This window comes from Hyperoodon ampullatus (genome assembly GCF_949752795.1).
Source record: "Hyperoodon ampullatus genome assembly, chromosome: 12".
In the NCBI taxonomy this organism is placed as follows: domain Eukaryota; kingdom Metazoa; phylum Chordata; class Mammalia; order Artiodactyla; family Ziphiidae; genus Hyperoodon; species Hyperoodon ampullatus.
In genome coordinates, this window is record NC_136925.1 from 31,409,485 (window position 1) to 31,436,004 (window position 26,520).

At 37.0% G+C, this 26,520-nt stretch overlaps 1 protein-coding gene across 3 annotated transcripts; it reads right to left on the minus strand.

The window, feature by feature from the left end:
• Positions 1-25,084, minus strand: PNISR (PNN interacting serine and arginine rich protein; the record flags this gene model as incomplete). 3 transcript variants are annotated; one of them, XM_079716329.1, is made up of 11 exons in its annotated part: positions 16,034-16,136; positions 14,396-14,584; positions 12,797-13,020; positions 10,956-11,127; positions 9,402-9,592; positions 6,392-6,529; positions 5,135-5,234; positions 4,355-4,408; positions 3,110-3,280; positions 576-1,662; positions 1-329 (listed from the first exon to the last, which is right to left on the minus strand). In XM_079716329.1, the coding sequence occupies exons 1-11, from the start codon at positions 16,119-16,121 to the stop codon at positions 299-301; spliced, it is 2,445 nt and encodes an 814-aa protein (XP_079572455.1). In that variant the 5' UTR covers positions 16,122-16,136. The 3 variants fall into 3 exon arrangements, with proteins under 3 accessions (XP_079572455.1, XP_079572456.1, XP_079572457.1); XM_079716330.1 differs by lacking the exons at positions 1-329; positions 576-1,662 and having other exon boundaries at positions 4,355-4,421; positions 16,034-16,152; XM_079716331.1 differs by lacking the exons at positions 1-329; positions 576-1,662; positions 3,110-3,280; ... (3 more) ...; positions 9,402-9,592; positions 10,956-11,127 and adding an exon at positions 25,029-25,084 and having other exon boundaries at positions 12,773-13,020; positions 16,034-16,152.
• Between the last annotated feature and the right edge of the window lie 1,436 nt (positions 25,085-26,520).

Genomic DNA, 26,520 nt, shown 5'->3' on the forward strand with positions numbered 1-26,520 from the left:
TGAACTAAAGAGCTTTATTGACATCACAGTACATTCAAGAATAATTTTAAGAACATTACAGCTGAAAGAGAATGGCATGTTTATAGTCTTATTATGCACTATTTTTTGAAAAAATGTAATACAAAGAAATCCTATTAAGTAACTTGGAGCAGCATTTGGAAAAAGTACACCTATTTACAGATTAAAAAAAAAAAATTCTGGTTTCACCTACACAGCCACAATGTGCCTCTATAATGAGACAAGCCCTTAAAACTCATGGAATTTTTTAAACATCATGGCATTCTTGCCACATCATTCCTCAGCGTTTACGACGGGGAGGGGTTGTTGATCTGAAAAAAAGAAAGGGAAAAGATAAAATTTAAAAATAAAAATGTATTTTATACTAAAGAATCTGCAATTTTCAAATAAATAATATTATATAGGATTTCTAAAATTACTTAAGACTATGATCATTTATCAAGTACCAAACTGAGTTTATTAAAGAGAGAGAGAGAAAGGACACTTTCAACTTTGCATAAATTCAGTCAAATTTTTTTTTTTTTAAATCAGACAAAATACTTTAAAAAGTATACTACCTTGATCGGGACTTAGACTTGTGTTTGCGGCTTGCCTTCTTACCAGACCTTTGAGATTTCTCCATGGATCGCGATCGACTATGTTTAGGCTTCTTAGCCTTCTTTTCTTTGCTACTTCCTGGAGATTCAGAACTGCTCCTTCCACTAGAATCAGAGCCTGAATGTTTTTTACTGTCTTTGGTAGTACTTTTCTTACTATCCTGTCTAGAATCATGTCTTATGATTTTAACAGATATAGAACCACTCCTAGAGAATGTTCTTTCACTTTCTCGTTTCCTTTTTAACCTATCATCCTGACTACTGAACTTAAAATCTTTTTCTTCCCTTTTTTGTTTCTCTTTTCTTTTATCCTGTTCACGCTCCCTTTCTTTGTCTTTCTTTTTCCTATCTTTATCTATACTTCGACTCCTCTCTTTTTTCCTCTCTTGTTCTTTAGCCTCACCTTTATGCTTATGACTGCTCCCACTAAGATTTCCACGTTGATCATCAATTTTACGCCTATCTCGACTCCTACTGCGACTGGACCGATTGGTTCGCCTATCCCTTGAGCGACTTCTACTTCTACGTCTCTCTCGGGAAGGACTTCGATTTCTTCGTCTTTCTCTTTCAATGCTAGTTCTATTAGACCTCCTCCTATCTCTAATCTTTACTCTAGCCCTATTGCTCTCTATTTTAATTCTGCGAGAGTAACTTCTACTCCTACTACGCCTACCTTTAATTGTTGGCGATCTACTCCTACTATGTCTCTTTTTTCTTTTAGGAGAAGAAGATCGGGAAGAAGTGCGACTACTACCTGAGCTAGAACTGTACGAAGAGCTAGAGACAGTACTACTAGTACTACTACTTCTGCTATTGCTACTCGAACTACCACTACTGGAACTTCCTGATCTACTCCTTCCTTGTTTCTCTTTTTCTTTATGCTCTTTTTTTGGTTCTAAAACTGATGTAGTTTCATTTGGAGTCCTTTTCTTTTCATTAACCACATCACCATCTGCTTCTCTTGCTTCTAGTAGTGATAAACTATTTTGCTCTTTATGGATAAATTCATTCATCTCTTTTGTAACCCTTTCTGTTTGCTGCTTTTCTTCTGAAACAGAAAAAGACAAAAACAGTAAGAAAGGCAAATGTGCAATGAAAAAACTCCCATGCTACCAAATTTCAAGCTACCAGACTACAAAAATACAGCAGCACTGTTCAACAGAAATAGAATGCAATAAGCAATTCAGGGCTTTTTAACAGCTACATTTAAAAAGTAAAAAGAAACAGGTGAAATTAATTTTCATATTTTATTAACCCAACATAGAAAAAATATTATCATTTCAACATGTAATCAGTTAAAAACAATATTGAGATATTCTGCACCTTTTTTTTTTTAATGCAAAGTCTCTGAAATATAGTGAGTATTTTATACCTACAGCACATCTCAATTTGGGCTGGCTTCATTTGAAATGCTCAATAGCTACATGCAGTTAGCTGCCTTCCTGGACAGTACAGCAATAGAGTACCAAAGTGTAGAGGTACAGTAAAGCAAGTAAGAAGATTTCCCTTTTGTACAATAAGGCAACTTGAAGGTAAGTAAGTAATTTATAGGAAATTTTTGGCTGTTAACTCAATAATTCCTTCTCAAATTGTCCAAATAAGATTTTTCAAAAAAGAAATTCTAAATAAATATTCTTTCATTATTCCTAGTATCATTATATAAACTAAGAACTGTACACATGTACAGCATTTTACATAAAAAACCTTCTAAAAGGTCTTCTATTATCCTTAAATATGCTAGCTACAAATTACTTTTCAATAGCTTACAATATATTTCCCCTTTCAAAAGTCTTTTCATTTTAAGAACTTTTTTTTATCTTAAAGATTTTTTGATGTGGACCATTTTTAAAGTCTTTATTGAATTTGCTACAATATTGCTTCTGGTTTTAATTTTTTTTTTTTTTGGTGGTACATGGGCCTCTCACTGTTGTGGCCTCTCCCGTTGCGGAGCACAGGCTCCGGACGCGCAGACTCAGCGGCCATGGCTCACGGGCCTAACCGCTCCGCGGCATGTGGGATCTTCCCAGACCAGGGCTCGAACCCGTGTCCCCTGCATCGGCAGGCGGACTCTCAACCACTGCGCCACCAGGGAAGCCCACTTCTGTTTTATGTTTTGGGTTTTGGGCCTTGAGGCACGTGGGATCTTAGCTCCCTGACCAGGAATCAAACCTGCACCCCCTGCATTGGAAGGTGAAGTCTCAACCACTGGACCACCAGGGTAGTCACGTTAAGAACTTTAATAAGAAATAAAAATACACTAAATAGCTTAACTTACAGCCAAGGGAACTAATGTCTCCCAAAACAAAACAAAAAAACTTTTATAAACTATCACTTTTTACAATCAATTTTGGCTTTAACTTTGATAAAAACTGCAAATGAGCCAAAAAACCTTAGTTTCAGTTACATCACGTATTATTTATAATCTAGCCTTAATTCTATCTTTTGGTATTTTTAAGTTGGTTATAAAATAAGAAGAAATATGAACAGAACTGTACCTTCCATCTGTTTATCATGTAACAGCTGCTGTTCTTTTTCTTTTCTCCAAAAAGCTTCCTGTTTTTGCCGGATTCGGTGCCGTAATTCCTCATCATCAGTGTCAGATGACTCAGAACCTCGGTCGCTCCTCTCATCTTCACTGTCTCCTGATCCATAACCACCCAGTCCACCTGTGTGCATAAAGCCCAGTCTATCATATGTAAAAATTATTCTAGGCACTAAAAACTTTTTAAGGTCCGAGAAGAAAGCTCATTTCTTTTTCATTGCCTTTTCTTGGAAGAATATGCTTATTCGGGGTGGGGAGGAGTATAAATTACAATGCTTAAGGAGAACACAGAATCCTCAAGAAAACTGATACTTAGTATCTTATTCTTTCAAGAATATTTCATATATTTCTTACCATAAGGGAATCTTGAAAATGACTGTCTTACTGTCCATGCTAACCAACAAAACCATTTAATAGGGCAGTAACAAAGCCTTACTAAAGCATAGTCAATTCAAACTACCTTACTCAAATTTATGACGATCCTGAAAATATTTCTAAAATTAACTCTTTCATTGTTCAAAGCTTAGAAATCCAAGGGATGCTAAATATTTTTTTCCTAACAAAGTTGGAATACTGTAATTCTCACTGATACAGAAATGGTATGGTGCTAAAACTGCTCCCCACCCTGAAGTGATCTAAATAGTAATCATAACAAAATCACATGGGCACTTGGTTTTACCCATTTCTGTTGACCCTCACAAATATTAATTTGAAATGATGATGTGGAAAAGGCAAAGTCAAGCTCTTATATACTTGATAATATATCATGCAAATTGCAAATTACGAACACATCACTACTATCATGCTGTAAGATAAACCCTTTCCTCTACGTAAAAACTTGACTTGCTGCAACACAATCTAAATAAAGGTCCTTAAGAGCATTAGTGGATAGGTTTTTCCCTAAGGCATGTATGTAATAATTCTGAAAGTGAGCTTAAATGCTATCATGGCTAAATTATGAACTATTATAACTTGTACTAATAAACTATGAATTAGCCACCACATTTATAATAATCCCACTGTGAATGCTTTAGTTAAAAAAAAAAAAAAAAGCAAACCTTTTAGAGGCTATAACCCTAAAACCTAAATTTTATAAACTGTGTAGGACTAGTACAGTTTCAAAACAGAACACGTAGAGAGACAAGGTAAGTGTGATTTTTCCCTTTAAGGCCCTCTCACAAATAAGGAGAATACTTACCGAGTCCAGTGAGGGAAGCCAGTGCACTGGACTGTGCCAGCTGTTTTGCAGGAGCTTTGTATCACATCAACAACAGGAACAACATGTTAACACAAATAGCCACGATTTCATAGTCATGAGAGTCTACGGTATTGTTAAATCTACTACTATTGCTGCTTTTTGGGGAGAGAAGAAACATTAAAAACATAACATTCATTTTAAACCAGTAGCATGTCTGGCCTTGAAATTATAATTCTGATGTGAGCTGAAACTGGTTGATAATGAGGAAAAATGTTGACCAGTACACTGGTATTTTTTTTTGAGGTATGGCCCATAATTTAAATTTTTCTTTCAATATACTTTTTAAGTGTTACTAAAAATATGGGGGGGAGGGGACATTAGCTGCTTCTGTAAAAATTATAAGTGGTAAACTGTGAAAATTCTGAAGGTTCATAATTCATTAGGCAAACTAATTGTATTAGAAATCATATACCAATACCATGGTATCTATATATATAAAAAAAATCAGGTGAAATTGAACATCAAGAATTTTCCACAATACATTTTATAAAACAACAGCAAAACTGCTAATCTGTGCTCAGGTAGGTTGGATAAAACAAAAATATCTGTATAGTTTTTAATATGGTGTCTACAAATCTAACCTTTCCCAAAGAGTTAAAACATGCAAGAGAATATTCAAAATCTGCTAGTAATTCAACAAGGACAACAAAAAAAGTCCAAAGTAGCCACCAAAACCAAAAGACCCCCAGGAAAAGAGAACCAAGAACACCCACAATATACCTTTCGTTGCTTTCCGGTGTGCATCTTTGGCTACATAATAAATTTCTTCATCTGTGACATCCAGTAGAATTTCAGTCAGAAGCATTTTTGTCAGCAACATCTAAGGAAGGATATTTTGTTTTTTTCTAATTTATTATCGTTACTGATACAGTTTGACATTTTCAAAAAAATTAAAAGGCAAAGTCATTTTTAGAGAAGAGATCAGACCAGCTATTCCAAGGAATACAGTATCTTGAAAATTATTGTATTATCAAAACTTTAAAAATTTTAAAATCATGTGGATTAAAAAATATATATACGAATTTACATCTGTATAGTAGAGAAACTGAATTCTAATTCTAGAGACAAAATATTTTTTTAAAGTCCCTATTAATAAAAGTTTCCACAAGTGTTTTGAGAGGAATATCCCTTCACTTAATAATATTATTAGTAAGCAGCACAATACTATTTTCTTATGTCACTTAGGAACTTACATTAACCCTCAGCTCAAAGTAAAATTTGAGGGGAAAAAAACGAGGAAAATAACAAAAAGGCCGTCATTCCATTCTGTGAGATGAAGTCCTTTTTTTCTTGATTACTATAGCACAGCGTACAATAGACTTGAAATAAGAGCTGGATTCTAGCACTGGTTTGGCTACCAACAGCTGTTTCAAATGTGGGCCTCTCTGGGATTCAGATTACTCATCTACTAAAATAAGAGTATACTGAATCAGCTTCATCTAAAGACATTTCAAATATCACTGATCTTTCAATATGAGAAACGCAGCACATTATATTCCCAATCTCAGAAACTGACAATACACATGACAGGCACTGAAGGCTTTGAGAAATCTTGCAATGAAGAAATATGTTTAACTGTGTTCAATCCAGTGCTTCCTAAATTTATTTTTCTATGTAGCCTTTTAATCTTTTTTCAGTATTCAAAAAACACACTTTAGAAAAATAATAAATAATAAATGTTCTCTTGGGTCTCATGTAGTAAAACACCGTTTAATTAAAAATGTGCTTAAATAACTGCTTTATAAGCTGTGATTTTGTATTATGTTACTTGGATTTTGCAGACATTATCACCCAGCAAATATACATTGTGTAACAGTTTCACAAGTTCTCTCTCAAGTTTAAGATAGCCAACCAATAATTTTAAAAAATTATAAACAAGATAAACCCTATAATATAATGTTGCATGTCAATTATACCTCAATTAAAAAAATTTTTTTAAGTCTGTACATGGTAAAAGTAAGAAATTTAACATTCTACCATTTGATACTCTTTCTCTTCTTCGGTCATTTCTGGTTCACTTTGATCTTCTTGAGGAACTGGAGATGGACTTCTGGTGACTTTTCCACTGCTTGCGGCCTCCACATTTTCAGTGTCTTCATCTTCCTCATCACTATCCTAAAAAAAGTAATAGCACTTTCGGGTAGCCCAAATTCATGCTTATAATACAATTATATATTCTATATTTTAAAACCCAAATTAAAGTCTATGAAACAGATATATAAAAATGAAATTTCTCTAAATTACATTTTTGTGCTATAGATTTCATTTGATAATTTAAAATGTTATCTGAGAGGAAATATTAAGACTACAAGATGACTTATGAGAATCAATTTCTATTATTTTTCAATTTCTTTCCTTAGTTAAGAAAATTTTACCTTATTTTATAAATAACTAGAAGCACATCAGGCCCAGAGACTGATTTAATTAATATCCATTATATATGATGGTACAGACATGAGTGGCGTGTAGAATTTTGGATAAATGCACCACAGTCATATTATTCAGTGTAACTTTTTTTTTTTTTTTTTTTTTTTTTTGCGGTACGCGGGCCCCCCACTGTTGTGGCCTCTCCCGTTGCGGAGCACAGGCTCCGGACGCACAGGCTCAGCGGCCATGGCTCACGGGCCCAGCCGCTCCGCGGCATGTGGGATCTTCCCGGACCGGGGCACGAACCCGTGTCCCCTGCATCAGCAGGCAGACTCTCAACCACTGGGCCACCAGGGAAGCCCTCGGTGTAACTTTTACAGCTGTAAATGTAAGCTATTTACCTAAAATCATGTGACTTAAAAATCTAAAGTCAGTTTCCAGACATCAGCTAGCCAGTGAAATTTGCTTTTTTTAGCTACGTAACAGACAGATAAGCAAGAAATGAGGTCTACTTCAGATAGAGGAAATACCAGCAGTTTGTCTCTCTGAATGATTTTAGGGTTTCAGTATCCAGATAGCATACCTTAAAAAGGGGACTCTTCTTTAGGCAAAGAAGTATTCCATAGTCACTCTTAACAATCCTACTAAGTAAAAGACAAGGTGATCACCTAAATACAACTATGGAAAGACTATTTGAACCAGGGGAAGATACATGTGACACAAGTCCAAAGGCATCTGGGAGGAGAGGGAGGATAATCTCCAAACAGTTTTTTTGACACTTGAAAAAAAACATCAAACCTGAAAATCCACTATTTCATGTAAAGATTGAAAAAAAATTTTTTGTCTTTGTTAAAGGTAAACTTTAATAGTGGCAGTCTGTTGTTTCTTACTGGTGTAACACTCAAAATAAAATCATATCTTTGGCATGGTTCTTTTGTTAAAAAATAAAAGTAATTTATGGCACTCATGGAATTTAAGCAAAGCCAATCTGCTTAAGTCTAGTTAATTTGCTGTCTTTGATACTTATTTCTGAAGCAGAAAATGGCCTTGGGAGGAAGAACCATTTCCTGAATTGCATTACTGGCCAATGCTGTGGCTGTCATACCATCTAGAAGCATACTGTTGCTAAACAAAAAAATTTCTAAGCCACTCATGCCATCTAACTGATGGAGTTCTTTTTTTTAATATTTATTTATTTTGACTGCATTGGGTCTTCATTGTTGCAGGCGGGCTTTCTCTAGTTGCAGCAAGCAGCAGCTACTCTTTGCTGCGGTAGGTGGGCCTCTCACTGTGGTGGCTTCTCTTATTGTGGAGCATGGGCTCTAGGTGAGTGGGCTTCAGTAGTTGTGGCTCGCGGGCTCTAGAACTCAGGCTCAGTAGTTGTGGCACACGGGCTTAGTTGCTCCGCGGCATGTGGGATCTTCCCGGACCAGGGTTCGAACCCGTGTTCCCTGCATTGGCAGGCAGATTCTTAACCACTGCGCCACCAGGGAAGCCCACTGATGGAGATTTAAAGAGTTAAAACTTTATGTTACTTTCAGTGCCTATGTCAAAAACTATGAAAGTTATTACATCCTTTGGTGTAAGTATAGTTTTGTTTTATAGTCCATCGCTAGGCAGTTTGCTGTACTACAACAAAAGAACACAGATTTGTTTGTCAAGGTAAAACCTATCATCTAGCACCCCAGTGAATAATTTCTCTCTGGAATGAAATGTTTTATAAATTTGCTGTCCCCTTTCTCCTTACTACCCTCAACAATACATACATAAAAACAATCTCCAATATACTTACTGAAAGTAATCTCTAGGACATTACTCTAATACTTTTTTATAAGCTAAATTAATATCTATTTATTTCAATACTTTTTAAAAATTGAAGTATAGTTGATTTACAATGTTTCAGGAGCACAGCAAGTGATTCAGTATACATATATTTTTTTCAGATTCTTTTCCATTATAGGTTATTATAAGATATTGAACAAAGTTCCCTGTGCTATACAGTAGGTCCTTGTTGTTTATTTTACTTATAGTAGTGTGTATCTGTTAATCCCAAATTCCCAATTTATCCCTCCCCCACCTTTCCCCTTTGGTAACCATAAGTTTTTCTATGTTTGTGAGTCTATTCTGTTTTACATTTGTATCTTTTTTTTTAGATTCCACATATAAATGATATCATATGATATTTGTGAATTGTAAATGTAAATTGGTGCAGCCACTATGGAAAACAGTATGCAAGTTCCTTAAAAAACTAAAAATAGAGTTACCATATGATCCAGCAATCCCACTCCTGGGCATATATACAGAAAAGATGAAATCTAATTCAGAAAGATACATGCACCCTGATGATCACAGTAGCACTATTTACAGTAGCCAAGACATGGAAGTAACCTAAATGGCCACTGACAGATGAATGAATAAAGAAGACGTGGTGTGCATGTGTAATATGCCATATACACACAATGGAATATTACTCAGCCATAAAAAAGAATGCAATAATGCCAATTTACACTAACACGGATGGACCTAGAGATTATCATACCAAGTCAAATAAGACAGAAAAAGTCAACTAACTTTTCACACAGATGTCACAAGGAGTTTTATGTCAGGAGTGTCTACTTACAAATTTACTTCTCTGAGGTAAACGAGGGCCATCTCCTCCTTCAGCATCTTCTGCAGCCTTCTTTTCTTTTTTGGACAATTGTGACCGTTGTTGTTCCATTCTTTCTTTCTCCAACTTCTTCTGCTTTTCACGTTCCATTTTTTCAAGACCTTCTCGAATCCAAGCTGGAAGAGTCCTGCGTTTTACTGCATCTGTTTCATGTGGGACAAAATATTCATAAGTCAGCTAAGTAAAAATTGTAAATGCATGAGTTTCTTATTCGTAAGTTTCTACAATCTTTGTAACTTAAAAAAAAATAATTCTGGTGCCACTTGAGTGCTAGTGACAAATACTATCATTCTCCAGAATGGCAGTGGTAATAAAAACAATCCACTAAATGCTTTTCTTTAAAATCATCACTTTTAATAGCAAGAGTGAACACTGCCTTAATGCTTGTAATGTGCCAAGGCACTAGGGAAGTCCATCATCTCACTTCATCCCCAAAAGCCCTAAAAGAGCACTACTATTACTCCATCTCTTTTTAAGTGAGGAAATCGAGGCTCAAAGAGATTAAGTGATGTGCTCAAGGTTACAAAGACAAAAAGTAGTGATGTGGGCTAATTCAGAGCCAACTGTTATACTATGCTGCTTCCTAAAATGTGAAAACAGAACAGAATTAAACAAAATCACAAGCCTTCACAGTAAGTTTTTTGTTGTTGTTGTTGTTTTTTCCGGTGTGTGGGCCTCTCACTGTTGTGGCCTCTCCCGTTGCGGAGCACAGGCTCCGGACGCACAGGCTCAGCGGCCATGGCTCACGGGCCCAGCCGCTCCGCGGCATGTGGGATCTTCCTGGACCGGGGCACGAACCCGTGTCCCCTGCATCAGCAGGCGGACTCTCAACCACTGCGCCACCAGGGAAGCCCAGTAAGAATTCATTTGAACTAATATTATTCCTTAAGTTAAAACAGAAGTTAGAATCTTCCTAAAATGTCTACTTTGTGATTAAAAAAAAAAGAAAGGCTTAAATGTCCATTAAGTGCTAGATTTGGATTTCCAGATAAAAAAGAACATAAATACGTAATTTGTCAGTTGCAATAAACTAGTTCTATTATGTTATTTAAAAATTAATATTTTCTGCCAAACACTATGGAAAGTGAAATAAAGAAATTAATCTGACAGCAGTATTATCAGATGAACTGAGAGTGGAAAGAGTCCATAGACAGAGAACAAACAGGAGGCTTTAAAGGGGGAACTGATCATATACTGGCATAATGTAGCTGTAGCTATCAACACTGAAGAAATATCAACATGCTATGGTCACAATAAATTTAAATTTCATCACAAAATCTGGAGTTTAAGGTAAAAGATTCATTTTAAAGAAAAATATTCAAAACTTTAAAGATTTTAGATAGCATCTTTTTTGTAATTTTAAGGTTTATGACTATAAAATGATAGGATTTTAAAGTATCATTTCCTAACATATCAGAGTATTACAACAATTCAAGAAAATAAAACATCCTTTTTACATGATCAAAAAATCATGACAATTGTGGTTCACTAAACTTAAATAGCTACCAATTTGTGGCGGCTCCTGCTTCACAGGAAGTGCAATAGGTGAGCGCTGCCGATCCCTGAACGATGATGGTCTTTCTCTTCGATTCTGGGGAGGTGCCGGAGGTCCTGGAGGTCCTGGTTGCCAATAAGGAGGATGAAATCCACCTTGCGGTGGACCAAAAGCAGCCCCATGCTGAAAGAGTATTGCAGTTTATTTTTCTTCACATTAATACAATATACTCTCTGGGACACACGTGTGTTATGAACTGGGACAGTAGAAATCCATGTGTGCAGCAAATCCAAGAATTCCATGTTCTAATATCCACCGATATTTCTGTAGCCCCAAGAACCTAGGCTTACTTTTCTTAAGAAAGATAAAGATTTTCTGCCTATGTAAATGCAAAGAGCCATATAAAATCCAGCTGATAATATACTATATTCAAGAAGTATAAAAAAGAATATATAAATGAGGTTTTTCATTCTGAATCCATTTATAAACTAATCCTTCCACTACCAAGAAATCAAATGTCAGTTTTTCTGTAACTAGAAAATCACAGGAAAAAAAAGTTTTAAATCAATTCCAACTTCCTAGTTATGAACTTATTTCTATCATCTTGCAAGAGATATCTATTTTAAGCTAAGATAAAAGCTACTGAATCATTACATTATATATATATATTTTTGTAATTTTGCCATTTTCAGAGGCTTTTCTAAGCCAGATGCCAACAGAGCTGTGTCTTGTTAGCATGGGGATCTACCAAGCAAATGTTGTGTAAGTAGAAGCTCCCCACTACTACATTTTTTCAAAACAAACAGAAACTGTCCTATCTGTATACCAAATATTCATAAAGTATCTTTTTTTTTTGGCGGTACGCCACTGTTGTGGCCTCTCCGATTGCAGAGCACAGGCTCGGGATGCGCAGGCTCAGTGGCCATGGCTCACGGGCCCAGCCGCTCCGCGGCATGTGGGATCTTCCCGGACTGGGGCACGAACCCGTGTCCCCTGCATCGACAGGCGGACTCTCAACCACTGTGCCACCAGGGAAGCCCCATAAAGTATCTGAATGAATAAGAGGATTACTGTCTCAAGGTGAATACTGTTTACGATTATGCCCATTATCCATACAATTAGTGAAATAACATATGAGTTTTTTCCAAAATTTTAAATGATAGCTCAGTTTAAAGTTAACGATTGCAATCAATTATTTCAAAATGACACCTAGCACTATAATTTAAGGGTGGACCCTGGCACAGTGATTAGAGAAAATATAGCCCCTCTTAATGACACTATTCCCCATAGAGTTCTATGTCCCTAGGAATGAATTAGATGCTACAAAGAAAATTATGTACAATTCCATTAACATGTCATGTCAGAATGGAAAAAAAATGACAACACTAGAAAATGTCTTAACTCTACACAGCAGAAGGAATTGCATTTAGGAAGATGATCTATGTTCTTCATGTATTTTATTCATGTTTTAACCATAATCTATTTTTGATAAATAATGTATTCAACTACCGTGCATTTTCTAAACTTTATTTAATATTTAAAGGTACCATCTTGAAATTATAAATTAGAAAACAAAACATCATATAGCTATTGCACTTACACATTTTTCATTTTATCCAAATTTTTCCCTAACAATCCTTTATACCATTTTCCTAAGCAAATCAAAAACGAGAAAATAAAAGTCTCATGATTTTAATACTCAAAAACTGATAACTTTTTTTGAGACATAATATGTGCTTATCTGTACAAGACTGAAAAGTGAAACACATATCTTAGGTACTCTTGATGAGACACCTCCAAAGAATGGATTACGTGCACATCTACAATATTAAAGCAACAAAATATCTTTCACCTGATAGTCAAACTGGTTCACTGGCCCCACTGCAAAATTATCGGGTGGTCCACCAAAGTTGTGATTGTTCTGGTTAAATATATGCCTGTTGTCAGGGGCAAATTCCCCACTGTCCTGACTGTTGCTGTCTTCGGAAGGAGGAACAATGTCCATTGGGCCTGGTGTTGGTGGCATCCATGGCTGCTCTGGAGGGGGGTGTGGGGGCTGCTGATGCATTCCCCATTCTATTCAGGATTTAGGCATAAAAACATTCAACAGGGGTTATAACAAAATCAGCACACATCTTTAAGATCTCAAGAACGCTATATTTTTCAGTAAAGAAACAGATTAAAAAATTTATGACTTCTTGGTCCAATTTCTTTTGCATATCTTAAACATAAGCAATGAATTAATCTAATAAATAATTCGAATGAGCTAACTTCCACTCTAATTCATATCCTAAACAAGTGGAAATCAAATGCCCAAAATTATTTTTAATGAACATAACAAAATCCAAAGCAATTTTCTGTTGAATTTTTCTATTTCTGTTCAGTAACAATACCATAAAAATAATACCTTGAGATTTTTATATAATTCCTTTCTTCCATGAACACATTTATCCTCACAACATCCCTGTGAGGTAGGGAGAAATCAGGTACTATTTTTGCCAATTTCAGGAAGGGAAATTGAGGCACACGGAGGTAAATCACTTGCCTGGGACACAAAGAACACCAGCAGAGTAAAGTTGGGGAAGTGGGAATGCCAGGGTGAATCACTGATGAACTTAGGAACCAAAACATTTTCAAATGTGGGAAAATTTGGCACAGACTCCAGAAAACTAGAAATGAACTATTTCCCAGTATTAAAGATTAGAATATTCATTATTCTTTTAAAAGTGATATTAGAGGATTACTTCCTGAGTTTTCCATTCTTACATTGAGAAACAATAATAAGTACTAATAAAGAAAAGGAGCTATGACTTCACCATTAGCATAATCAAAATAAGATTCACCTATAAAAATGTGAAGTGACTGTTAAAAATAATTAATAACACAAGTCATAGAAAACTGTGAACTAGCATCAAAGAACCTAGTCATACTGTGAAGTAAAAAAGCAAACAAACAAAAAAAGTAAACAGATAAAAACTTATGGAAGATCTTCACTATCTGAAAAAAAGGGGAGAGAGAGATGGGTGGATGGTAGGGGCAGAGTATATTTGACAGACTAATTTGTCACATAGTGACACAATTTTTCCTTAATTAGAGACTAGACATGTTTTGCTCTGCCAGTGCTGCTGCTGAAAAGGCCAGAGGTTGCAACAGAGAGACATAGAATGCTCTCTTCCCTAGATGCCAAGTGAGGTTTCCAGTGTTCCCAGCCCCTGTCAGCCTAGGAATGAAGAACCAAGAAAAGAATCAAACTGAGTGCCACAATGCTAGCAGATGAGTATAGAATAATTTTAACCACAAAATTTCAAGGTCAAATCTAATTGAAACTGCCTAGTCTTTAAGAAGCATTAATTTCAAGAAGTCATAAAACTAAGCAAATTAAACAATTTAATTTTAATCTTCATTTTATTTTAAAAATAGTCCTAAAATTTGGAAAACATAAACAACAAACCTGGTTGCCACATTCTGTTAAAGTTCGAATCCCCTTGGAAATTCCCATGATTGTTTGGACCAGACTCCATTGTAGACATATCTTGTCCATTCGGCATCATTCCTGGTGGTTGTTCTACGATGCTTTGCTGTCCTGAAGCTTCTCTTTGGGCAATCCAAGCTTGAGCCAATGCAGCCCAGTCAATCTGGCCTAACATAATTTAACATAGCAGAATTTGGCATTCAGAATGTAGGAGCTAAAAGAACAGTGTCTCTATGTAAAACAAGCTTCTCAGTTATTCCTTACTAGAGATTTTAAATATTACAGAAGGTTATAGTTGAAAAAAATACATAAAAATAACCCATATTCAGGCTATAAAATAATAAAAATTACTTAATAAGACATTCAGAAAATTACTTAAGACATCCACAAAAACACTCTTAACCAATTTCTAATATTAACTCATAAGAAAATTTATTCCCTGCACCTTAAGTTTACTGGATTTTTTAAAACTCTTATTCCTTTTTTAAACCACTATAAAAACAAATGATTAACCTCACTCTTTCTCTAACAGGTCCCATCCCAACTCTGGATCCTATACACCTCACGTGAATATAGATAGCTCTTCTTGTTCCTTCTCAGTCACTCTTCTTAACATCTTTAACTCCCTTCTCTAGTCAAAATATATCTCCTTAACAACTTCTTAGCCATTCTTTATTCAAAATTCATTGTTTCTGCTATCTTAAAGTTCCTCCTTTCATCAAATATCTATAGTTAACATTTTAAGATCTAATTCTATTAATAAAGTAAACAAAGTAGATTAAGATAGTTTTTTACATCTCAGTTTAGCAAAGATTAAATAAATATTCTCATACCTTTTGATGAAAATGAAGTTAAACTTGACAATGTACATCTAAAACTTTTAAATGTACAACTGTGCTCTATCAAATCTCTTAGATTTTTTTTTCCTAAGAAAATAATTGGACAAGTAATAATGGTACATATACAAAATTATGGGAATGACTTCAAAAAGCAAAAACTCACAGACAACCTATCATCTAAAAGTGGATTTATTACAGTACAGTCCTATAACAGAATGCTATGTAGCTATTAAAAAAAAGAAATAGGATAAGATTAACCCAGTAAAGGCAGGACAGTGGAAGGGATCATATCAGTTAAACAAAATTGGCTACGAATTAACCACTGCTAGAGCTAAGTAATAAATGGGGGCTCCCTATACTCGTTTCTACATCTGTATATGCTTGAAATATTCCATATTAAAGAGAAATTTTAAAATGATAGAGCATACCATCAGTTGACTATGATCTACATAGAATTTTAAGATTCCGAATTAACAAAAGTATGATTAAGCAACACATTTAAGACTTTCCTCTTTCTTTAGAAAACAAGAACTAAATCAGTTTTAAAAATATTAAAATCTACATAAAGCTTTCTACTCTTTGAGGAAATCTTCCAAAGGGAAATCCATGCCCTAATATGTATGCTAGGTAAGATTATTTACAAGAAAAAATTAAAATCTGACCATAAAATGATCAATAAACCAATCCCAGCTCTACCTCCGTTAATTCCAGTGCCTATGTCCCACTCATCTCTATACACCCGCCTCCCCCACTCCCCAAATTCAATTTGTTTCCTTACTTGGATCCTGCTGGTGCTGGAATGACTGCATCCATTGTTGTTGATTCAAGGGCCATTGCTGCCAAGGCTGTCCTCCTTGATCCCACATCCTGACTCTTAAAGTGTATCTGATTTTCTGTCTTCAACAAAATAAACATAGCTTAAAAATGAGAATGAGTGTTCTTTAATGTTAAAGCTCACACATCAGAAATTATTATATGATGATACATTTATGTGATCAGAGCTCTAAAATTCTGCTCAAAAGGTTGCCAAAGGCAACTGGAATTTTTTAGTTGGCAAACAAGAGGAGAAAATTTCATGTTAATGCTGATGTCAAGAGTTTGGGGGCAAGCACAGCTCTATTCAATTTAGCTCAAAAGGGGGAAAAAAATCTAATTTTTCCCAATATAACTCTCTGGAAATGTAATTATTTTGAAGATGTTAAAAAAAAGTGATGTACCCTCCCTCAAACCAAGGCTCACTGAAGAGGGTAACCAAATAGCTCTAGCTAATGAAGGAAAACTCTTCCTTATAAATTATAGTTAATGAATGCATAAGATAGAAAAGATTTAGAAAATTACCATATTGTCAAACCTAATAAAAACAGCTGTTTCAGGCAGTCTTCAAAGAAAAGTTGATGGGAAATCAAAAATTCAAAGGTTGCCAAAATATCATCCCTACAGATTATTAAGTGTCTCCTCACGAGATACAAAATTACATCCCAGAATCACTATGAATATTTTCACCAAAAATGTTTACCTGAATCCAACTGAGTTTTCGGCTCTCACTTTCAGTGTAAAGGAATTATTAGGGGACAAAGGTACTGGCCAAATAGTATCAAAAGAAACAATCAGACAAATCTAGAAGGTGAGACAGTCCACAAGACCAGCTATCTTTTCTTTCCTTTTTTTTGGTGGGGGGGCCACATCGTGCAGCTTGTGGAACCTCAGTTCTCCGACCAGGGATTGAACCCGGTCACGGCAGTGAAAGCCCGGAATCCTAACCACTAGGCCACCAGGGAACTACCCAAGACCAGGTTTCTTAACATATAATTAACATGGAAAAGTAGAGGGGAAAAACATACATTAATACCTATTAAATCTAGGTGATGAGTATGGGGGCAGGGGGGTTCATCACACTAGTTTACTTATCTGTAATCTAGTTTGAAAACATCCATAATAAAAAGTTTTAAATGCTTACAGTCATTTTATCTCTGTACTTCATCCAACACTGATATACAACCCTATTCAAGAACCAATGACACACATAGTAAGCAGAGTGTGTTTCTTCATTTTTGTACCCCAGGGCTTAGCACATAGCAGGCATTAAATAAATGTTTACTAAATGAATCCTTTCAGACTGACCCTTTCCTCTATTCTAAAAACAATACAAAACTACGCCTTAGTATTTATTGCAGGGTCACGAAAAGTGGGAAAGCCAGATATTAAGGAAGTAACAGACACCAACTTTAATACGACAATTGGCTACTACCATCCAGGCTCTTAGAGCTTGCAACCACAGTCTTTGCAGCATTCTCAGAATGTTACATAGTTCTGTCAATGGCAGATCCTGACCTCTCAATTGAAGAACACTGAATTACAAAAGATGCATTCCTCTGTTATACCTTGTTTACTTATGAGTCAAGTGCACTTATCTTCTAGTTGTATTAATATATTCTATTATAATGGGATTATTAGAATATGGCAAAATAGGCATTAAATAGTACCACACTTGAGGCCAACAACTGTACTGGGTATCAATTCCAAGCTAAAAATACTTCTTTTTCTAATCTCTCTTCCGATTTTCTCTCTTCTTTTTTCCCTCTCCTCTTTTCCAACTATACCTTTAAAGCCCTTTAAAGACCAATAACTCATTAGCACTCTTGAAAACTTCAATTAACTTTAATTAAAAGGTAACAAATAAATAAAGAGGAACACACCCAGAAGAAATACCAACTGCTATTTTGACTGACCTCAGAGGTTCACCTTCTGTTTAAAATTTAGGTTGATTCAGAACTACAGCTTGGAAGCATAGCAGCAAGATTACTTATGCCCTGAAAAAAAAAAAAGTGTATGTTTGCACTTAAATTTTGAAGAGCTATTTGAACTAATAAAAATAAATTCTAGAGATGCAACACGGAAGTGTGATCATCTCCAAATTAATTTGAACTTTCTCTTCCATTAATTTTATAATGAGAAAAGATTTACCATTATAAAGTTAAGGGAAACAGGTACATCAGAAATGAGAAGGCAAAGCTTTAAAAACATTCTGCTTTCAAAAAAATCTTTTTTATTTACTTGAACAATTAACAATACAAAATAATGTCAAGAAATTTAGGAATTGTCATATATGCTGAGAAAAAAAGGAACAAACATTTTAAAAGATTTCATCCATCTGATATGAACTTAAATGGTACAAATAAGGTAATAAATTCAGATTTTTCTATGGAATTTTAAGTTTAAAAATTATATCAGCAAGGTGAGAATAATTTGTCCCTCAAACGGTTTCTTCTTTCCATTAGATTAATACTTTTTTTTTAAAGATTTTTTTTGATGTGGACCATTTTTAAAGTCTTTATTGAATTTGTTACATTATTGCTTCTGTTGTTTTTATCTTTTGGTTTTTTGGCCATGAGGCATGTGGGATCTTAGCTCCCCAACAGGGATCAAACCTGCACCCCCCTGCACTGGAAGGCAAAGTCTTAACCACTGGACCGCCAGGGAAGTCCCCAGATTAATACCTTTTTAAAGCTGATAGAAAGACAAATGTATTCATCTTTTTACTTTCCAAAGGTACCAGACAGCTTCTTGCTGTCCTAAAGCAAGTGACCAGCAGTCACTAAGCAACAAATGAATAAATGAATGATCTATAGGTTCTTCTTTCCCTCTGTTTACTTTTAAAGGTTAATGATAAGAAAGCTGTTGACCTATATACAGGAGAAACAAAAAAGCTGGTGTAAGCAGAGCTTGCTATGTTTTCCAAAGCTCTAATGGCACATCAGAGTTCAGTGCATAGATTTTTCTGTCGTAGGTTGTAAACTCATACAATGTAGGCATTATAACTAGCGCTACACAGTGCCTACTGGAGTTGCAAATAGATGTGCACACAATAAAACCACTTTTAATGATGAAAATGATGTATATTGACTCCCTATCATCATTTCCAATACACAGATTTACTTTTCTAGAAATCACTCTAAACTAAGTTTCTTTTACTTACTCCTGTTTAATGGTTATCACGGCCAACGTTTCCAATTCCCCTTTTAAGTTTTCTGATTACCACTTGTCACCTAGACTTAAGGACACAAGCCCTGGTTCATGATGCCTGCCTATACCACTCACTAGCTGTGTGAATATGTGCAAATTAACTACTCTCTAATCCTTGGTTTTCTCATCTGTAAAGTGGTGAATGTAATAAATGTCTACCTCATAGGGTTATTGTGAGGATTAAATGGGAAACATATAAAGACTTGGCCCAGAAAGCTTCAATAAGTAGTGGTCAATATCACCACTAAGACTTTCTCAGTATTGTTTTTGATAGCACTCAAGTTTACAACTGGGGGTGGGGACGGGTGATCAAGCCAATCCACTTCTACTCAATTCCATTTTCTTCTCTTAAAGCAATCTAAGACTTATCCAGATTTCATTTTATCTTTGGAATGTCCCTACTTCTCACAATATCATAGGTTGTAGCTTTTATTAAAACAAAACAAAAACTTCCATGTTTTCCTACGCACAAAGAGGTTTTACATGCATATTTTCAAGAGTGATCTGTATTATTTGTAGCCATTTTTCTGATGGCTACATAGTAAAACTAGAACCAACCGCTTCTAGTTTTACTATGCTTTCCAAAGCTCTTTTCCCCCTAAAGTTTTTTTTTTTTTTTTTTTTTTTTTTTTTTTTTTTTTGCTGTACGCGGGCCTCTCACTGCTGTGGCCTCTCCCGTTGCAGAGCACAGGCTCCGGACACACAGGCTCCGCGGCCATGGCTCGCGGGCCCAGCCGCTCCGCGGCATGTGGGATCCTCCGGGATCGGGGCACGAACCCGTGTCCCCTGCATCGGCAGGCAGACCCTCAACCACTGCGCCACCAGGGAAGCCCTCCCCCTAAAGTTTTTATAGAGGCTATTATTCACATACAATGATTGATACACTTAGGCTGAGAAAAATATGGAAAGGATGTGAAATTGTGAGAAACAGAGCAGAATAAAACGCAGCAAAGAAGGTAACAGTAAAAGTCAAGGAAGTAAGAAGTTAGAAGCTATTCAATAAAATGCTTCAATTAAATCTGCGGTTGAGAAACTTTATTTGGCTACAGAGGGTGTGTTGAACAAGGGTGTAGGTAAAACACCAAATGTTCAGTCTTTTTGGAAGACAAGTTAGCATTAAAGTATTTTATCAAAATTGTAAATAATCATCCCTCTGACCCAGCAACTCCACTTCAAGGACTTAAAACCATGGATGAGCATACACACCATGTAACTCAAAAACCTGCAGCATGTCTGTAACAGTGAACATCTGCTTTCAGTGACACTCAAAGGGCAGTAGGTGAGATAAGAGTGAACCATACAGTGGACTCCTATTCAGCCATTAAAATGAATAAAGTAGACTTTTATATGCTGACACACTGATGTACGAACTGTATTATGAATTGTATAGTGAAAAAAATCATGTGATACAGGATGAATAATGATGCCACTTTAAGTTCCTTTTTTTTAAAGAACACAATTTAGTATAGAAAATTCCTAAATTACCAAAAACCTCTTAAAATTGGTAAGCTCTGGAGAGGGAAAACAGAGATGAGTTAATTTTAATTTTTTATTCTCTACCTTTCTATATTCTTTGAATTATTTAACCATGAGTGTGTATTTTTGTTTGTTTGTTTTTGTGGTACGCGGTCCTCTCACTGCTGTGGCCTCTCCCGTTGCGGAGCACAGGCTCCGGATGCGCAGGCTCAGCGGCCATGGCTCACGGGCCCAGCCACTCCACGGCACGCGGGATCTTCCCGGACCGGGGCACGAACCCATGTCCCCTGCATCAGCAGGCGGACTCTCAACCACTGCGCCACCAGGGAAGCCCGAGTGCGTATTTTTAAAAATAAATCTACTACAGATTTTTAAAGATACAAAGAATCAGGAAGCTGGTCATGAAAATCTTCACGTGTTTGTCTTGGCTCAAACGAGAATCTTCTTGAGGGCAGAGGAAATGTCTTAATAGTTATTTGAATTCTCCAAAGTGCTTTGCCCATATTAAGTGGTAAAATATTTTACTCAGTCACTGAAATTTATTATCAAGTAAATATATTAATATTCAACAATGAAGATGACACTCTAGTACTGCTACTCTGACTTTATAACATCAAAAATCAATTCCAATTTATTCATTCTTCCTTTAGCCTTAATTTTAAAGATTCTTAAGCTCCATTTCTCAAGTTTAGAGAAATGTGATTATTGATGAGCCAGGCTACAAGACTTTCCCTTTACAGGGTTAAATTAATTTCTATTTCCTTGGAAACAACTGGGATTTGGGAAGAACAGAAAGATCAACAACCAGGATTTGCTGCAGATTATGCACATTATCACACAGAGCTATAAAAATCTAGTTTATGAATTTGACCAGTGTTATGGATTGACTTGTGTCCCCCTAGAAGATATGTTGAAGTCCTACCTCCACTCCCAGTAACTGTGAACATGACCTTATTTGGACATAGGGTCCTGGCAAACATAGTCCAGTTAGGATGAGGTCATACTGGATTAAAGCAGGTCCTGATCCAGTAATGATTAGTGCTTTTAGAAGAAGACACAAGACAGGGAGAATGCCACATGACTACAGAAGCAGAGACCGGAATAAAGTGTCTACAGCCAAGGAAAGCCAAAGATTGCTGGGAACCAACAGAAACTAGAAAGAGGCAAGGAAGGATCCTCCCCTAGAGCAGAGACAGAAGAGAGAAGAAAGAAAAGAAAAGGAGAGAGAGAGAGGGAGGGCGGGCTGTCGAGCACACATGCATGAACCTACCAAAACCTTTATTTCAGTCATATCTGTAGCCTGGAGAACTGTGAAAGAACAAATTTCTGTTGTTTTAAGGCCAGTTTGCGGTAATTTGGTACAGCATCCCTAAGAAACTAACACAACCAGAAATGACTGTCATTTATCTTATTTCTTACATGACTCTATATTAGAACATTCATTGCTTTGAGGTTCTTAAAATTACTTGCTTAAATGACAATCATTAATATTTGCAAAAGTCATCCCTTAGACTGTGTGACAGATAAATGAGAATGAAACTGTAGTGCTTGTTTTAAAGCCCTTAAGCATCAATTGCAAAATCAAAGAAATACAGTAACACACCCATCCTTTGGTGCATATAATGAAATGTTTCTCATATCAAACACAAAGTTTAGAAACCACAAAACGCAACAATCCTCTTCTCCCCTGCCATTTCAGTCTTACACTCCAGGTAATGGATCTCAAAGACAAAAAGAAATCATTTGGATCAATTCAGATTAGGTGGAAATGGCACTAACGAAGTTAATCTTGTAATTATTTGAAATGTAGTAACTTTTTGATGCTTGATGTGACATGCATTTTAGTATATACTGAAATACTTTGTAGTCTGCAGCTCAAGAAAGGTAGTCAAAAAATATTGGAGAATTGAATACTTTGGTTATAGATACCAAAAAAAAAGTGATTAATTGAAAAATAAATTTGGAAGAAAAAAAAAGAAAAAGAAATGTAAAAAGCCTAAAGGAAACAACCCCTCAGTGGCGACAAGAACACTTACCTTGGTTCTAATACCATTCTCTAACAAAGGAGAGGGATCAGGGATCATTAGAGAAATAGCTGATTCTTAGAACTGGGGCAAGAAATATACAAAATGAGCCTGGAGCATCTTGTAGTGCCAGGAAGTAAGAAGATGCTCAGAAAAAGGGGGAGGGAGGGAAGGGGGGAGGGGGAAGATGGCAAAGGTGCACAGTAGACAACTGAAGGAGCTACCAATGTCCAAAACTGGAACAATCTGGGCAACAAAATAAAGTAGTACTGGATTATAACACAAATTATGACATAAATATCTATTGAATCCTTACTGACATAAATAAATTGGAGGGAAGAGACAAATCTTCCATGCGGAGGGATTCCAAATAAATTATGTAGATACTCCACCCTAAAGGAGGGAGAGCTTAACTCTCCACTCCTTTAGTGTGCTTTGTGCAAAGGGACTTCCTTCCCAAAGAGTACAATATGGAAAGGAGGGAGTGGACAGAGGAGAGTAACTTTACGGTGGAGAAATGAGACAAACACTACCTCAAGCAGGTGATCAAGGTCAATATCAACATGATAAGTCATGTTCATAGTATGTAGCCTTGATAGAATGTGATGAAAAAGGCATTTTACCTCTGTGATCTTCTTCCTCAAAACCTCTAATACCAGTCTTATCATGAGAAAAACATCAGACAAATTCCAATAGCAGGTCACCCTACAATATCCCTAGCCAGCACCCCTCAAAACTGTCAAGGTCACGGTATTACTTTGCTAGGGCTGCCATAACAAAGTACCACAGACTGGGTAGCTCAAACGACAGAAATTTACTTCCTTATAGTTCTGGAGGCTAGAAGTCCAAGATCAAACTGTCATCAGGGTGGGTTTCATTCTGGGGCCTCTCTTCTTGGCTTGTAAATGGCTGTCTCCTACCTTTGTCTTTATGTGGTCTTCCCTCTGTGTACTGCTGCTCTTTTTATAAGGACACCATTATAGCACACAGGGCCTAGCCTAATGACCCCATTTTACTTCTTTAAAGACCCTATCTCCAAATAGAGTCATATTCTGAGGCACTGAAGTTAGGTCTTCACTGTAGGAATTTTCAGCCTGTAACAGTCATAGAAAACAAGCCTGAGAAACTGTCACAACCAAAGAAGACTAAGGACACATGACAATGAAATGTTATAGGGTGTTCTAAATAGGATCCTGGGCTAGAAAAAGGACATTAGGTTTAAACTTAGGAAACGTGAATAAACTATGGACTTTAAATAACAATAATGTGTCAATATTGGTCCATTCAATGTGACAAATGTACATGTACCATACTAATATATGTTAACAACAGGAAAAACTCTCTGTGGGGGGTTGGGGGGTAGTTTATATGGTAACTCTGTACTATCTGCTCAATTTTTCTGTCAATCAAAAACTGTCCTAAAAAAGTAAAGTCTATTAACAACAATAACAACAAAATTTTAACCGAGTCTCAATCAACACCATCTTAAGAGAACTGATTTACTGTTACCTTACCTACAGCCACGTAACACCTTACAAAACACCTTCAAGGTTCTGGTTTTTGTTGCATTTGCCTTGATGCACTCAAACCAGAAATTCCAAGTTTATTTTGTTGTTCTATGAATTAACCACCAACAACCAAAATGTGTCGAGTACCCATGATGTTCAGATGACAATGATATCCATCACAGGATAATAAAATTGAAACATTGGAAGCTACCTCCTTCTTTCCCGAAGCTAACCTAACACATAGTGTCTATGACTTTAAAAACACAAGGTTAATACAAACTAAGGAACCTAACTGTAGTTAGTTAAAAGGACACAGTTGCCCTTCGCTGCGCCTGCGGAGTCGGAGGTGCACAGCAAAGAAGGTCCAGCTCCGGGCCCCCGCCTCCTCTGCTCCCCTGCACCCCCTCCCCATACGGGGGGTTCCCACTGCGCACGCGCAGTGCTTAACGGCCGGTCGGGAGCCCAACAATCACTCCCTTCTCTTCCTAGAGGGAACTCTCACAGTTAGAAGGAGAGATCGCGAGCAGTCTCCTCAATACGAACATTTCCTTTAAACCGGGAGCAGCGCCGTGATTCACCAAGTCAGGCGGACGCCACCGCTTTAAGGGAGATGAGGTTCCAGCGGTCGCGCCAAGCAGCGTACGCAGCCTACGTGTTTAAGTTATGCTACCTTCGCCACAGAAACCAAGAAGATTCTAATGACCCGGCAAGTCCCCACGCCTAATCGTTCTCCACCACTTACCCACTCTGATTCCGGAACACCGTGCCGCCACCGTTCCTATAACACCTCTCCAACCCTTTCGATGCTTCTACTTCTTCGCGAACAAGACAAGATGGCGCCCGATTAGTCTCACCCGGAAGTGAATAATAACATCCGTTTGTCATCTGAAGCCATACTGTCCCCCAGCCAGGTCTTTGACCACGTGACTGTACCCGGTTAACATGTTTCGACGCCATGTTTGTTATGGGCAAAACCACCTCGACTATGTAGTCAACACCATGCAAATGTCTGGACATTCCTGTACGTTACCTTTTAATGTAGCCAGCGCCATGCCCGACCCACTTTTATCTTTACAGTGGGCAGAAAGCCAAGAGTTTGAGTGTTCTGTACAGAGCGCGCTCGAAATTTTTACTTTAGTAACATGATCCTGCTTCAAGGGGAGGTATGTTCCCTTCCGAAAAGGTGACTGAGTTCGCGGCACTCCTTTCAGACTACGGAGGGGCCCCAGGGTCAAATGAACCAACTCCGGCGGGTTGCTCGGTGCGCCCTTAGCCGTATTTCACACCGACCAGAGTCTGGCCCGAACTTCCGGAATACTCCCGACTTGGGTCTCACGGAGCGCCTCCGAGGGCTCCGCATCCAGGGAGACCGGACGTTGGTGAAGTGACCGGTGTAGATGGTAGCCATAGCGGAGACCTTAGCTGACCCCCGCAGCGGTCACTCTTTGTTAACCTCGAAAACATAGCGCCCCCTTCCGGGGACACTTGCTCAGCTCGGCCTCACCCTGCTAGTCCTGTTGTTTCGTTCCTTCCCCGGGACCTTTAGGGTAAAGTGGCGGAGACGTCCCGTTTCCGTCCTGCTGCCCCATTCTCTCAACCACAAGATGGCCTCCCGACAGGACTTATGCAATTCAGTTCTTCGAATGGAATACTTTGATTCCATGGTGTTTTAATATGAACGACGTTCAGGTATCTAAAGTATCGATTTCCAGGCTAGAAGCTACAAAGAAAACAAAAATGTTCCGAAGATACATTGGAAAATAAATATTGGAAATAAATATTGGAAAGTGCCTTTCTAGAGAGTAACATGAAACTTTTGCGCACCAAGTATCTAAATTGTTTCATTGGGAATTGTGCAAAAGAAATAGCAAATAACAGTGGAAATAAAATACTACGAATACATCTAGATGGATAAAGAAGATAAAGATAGACGTGAGAATAGATCCTGTTTGCATGAAATCCAGTCTTCTTGAAGAAACACTTGAAACCCAGATTCTCCTGCATCAGCGTTAGAACAGAGTCCTCAATAGCTAAAGATTCGCTGGTCCTCAAATCCAAGTGGCCCACAAAATACAACTTCATCTTGGGAGAAACGATAACTAATTACACCTCTACCAACACAATAATGTGAGTGCATAGTACTACTGGAGGCAAAAAGAAAATTTGGTTCCTTTGACCCTTTCCATAATTTCACCAAAAAAAGCACACACACACAAAAAAGGACGACACAACAG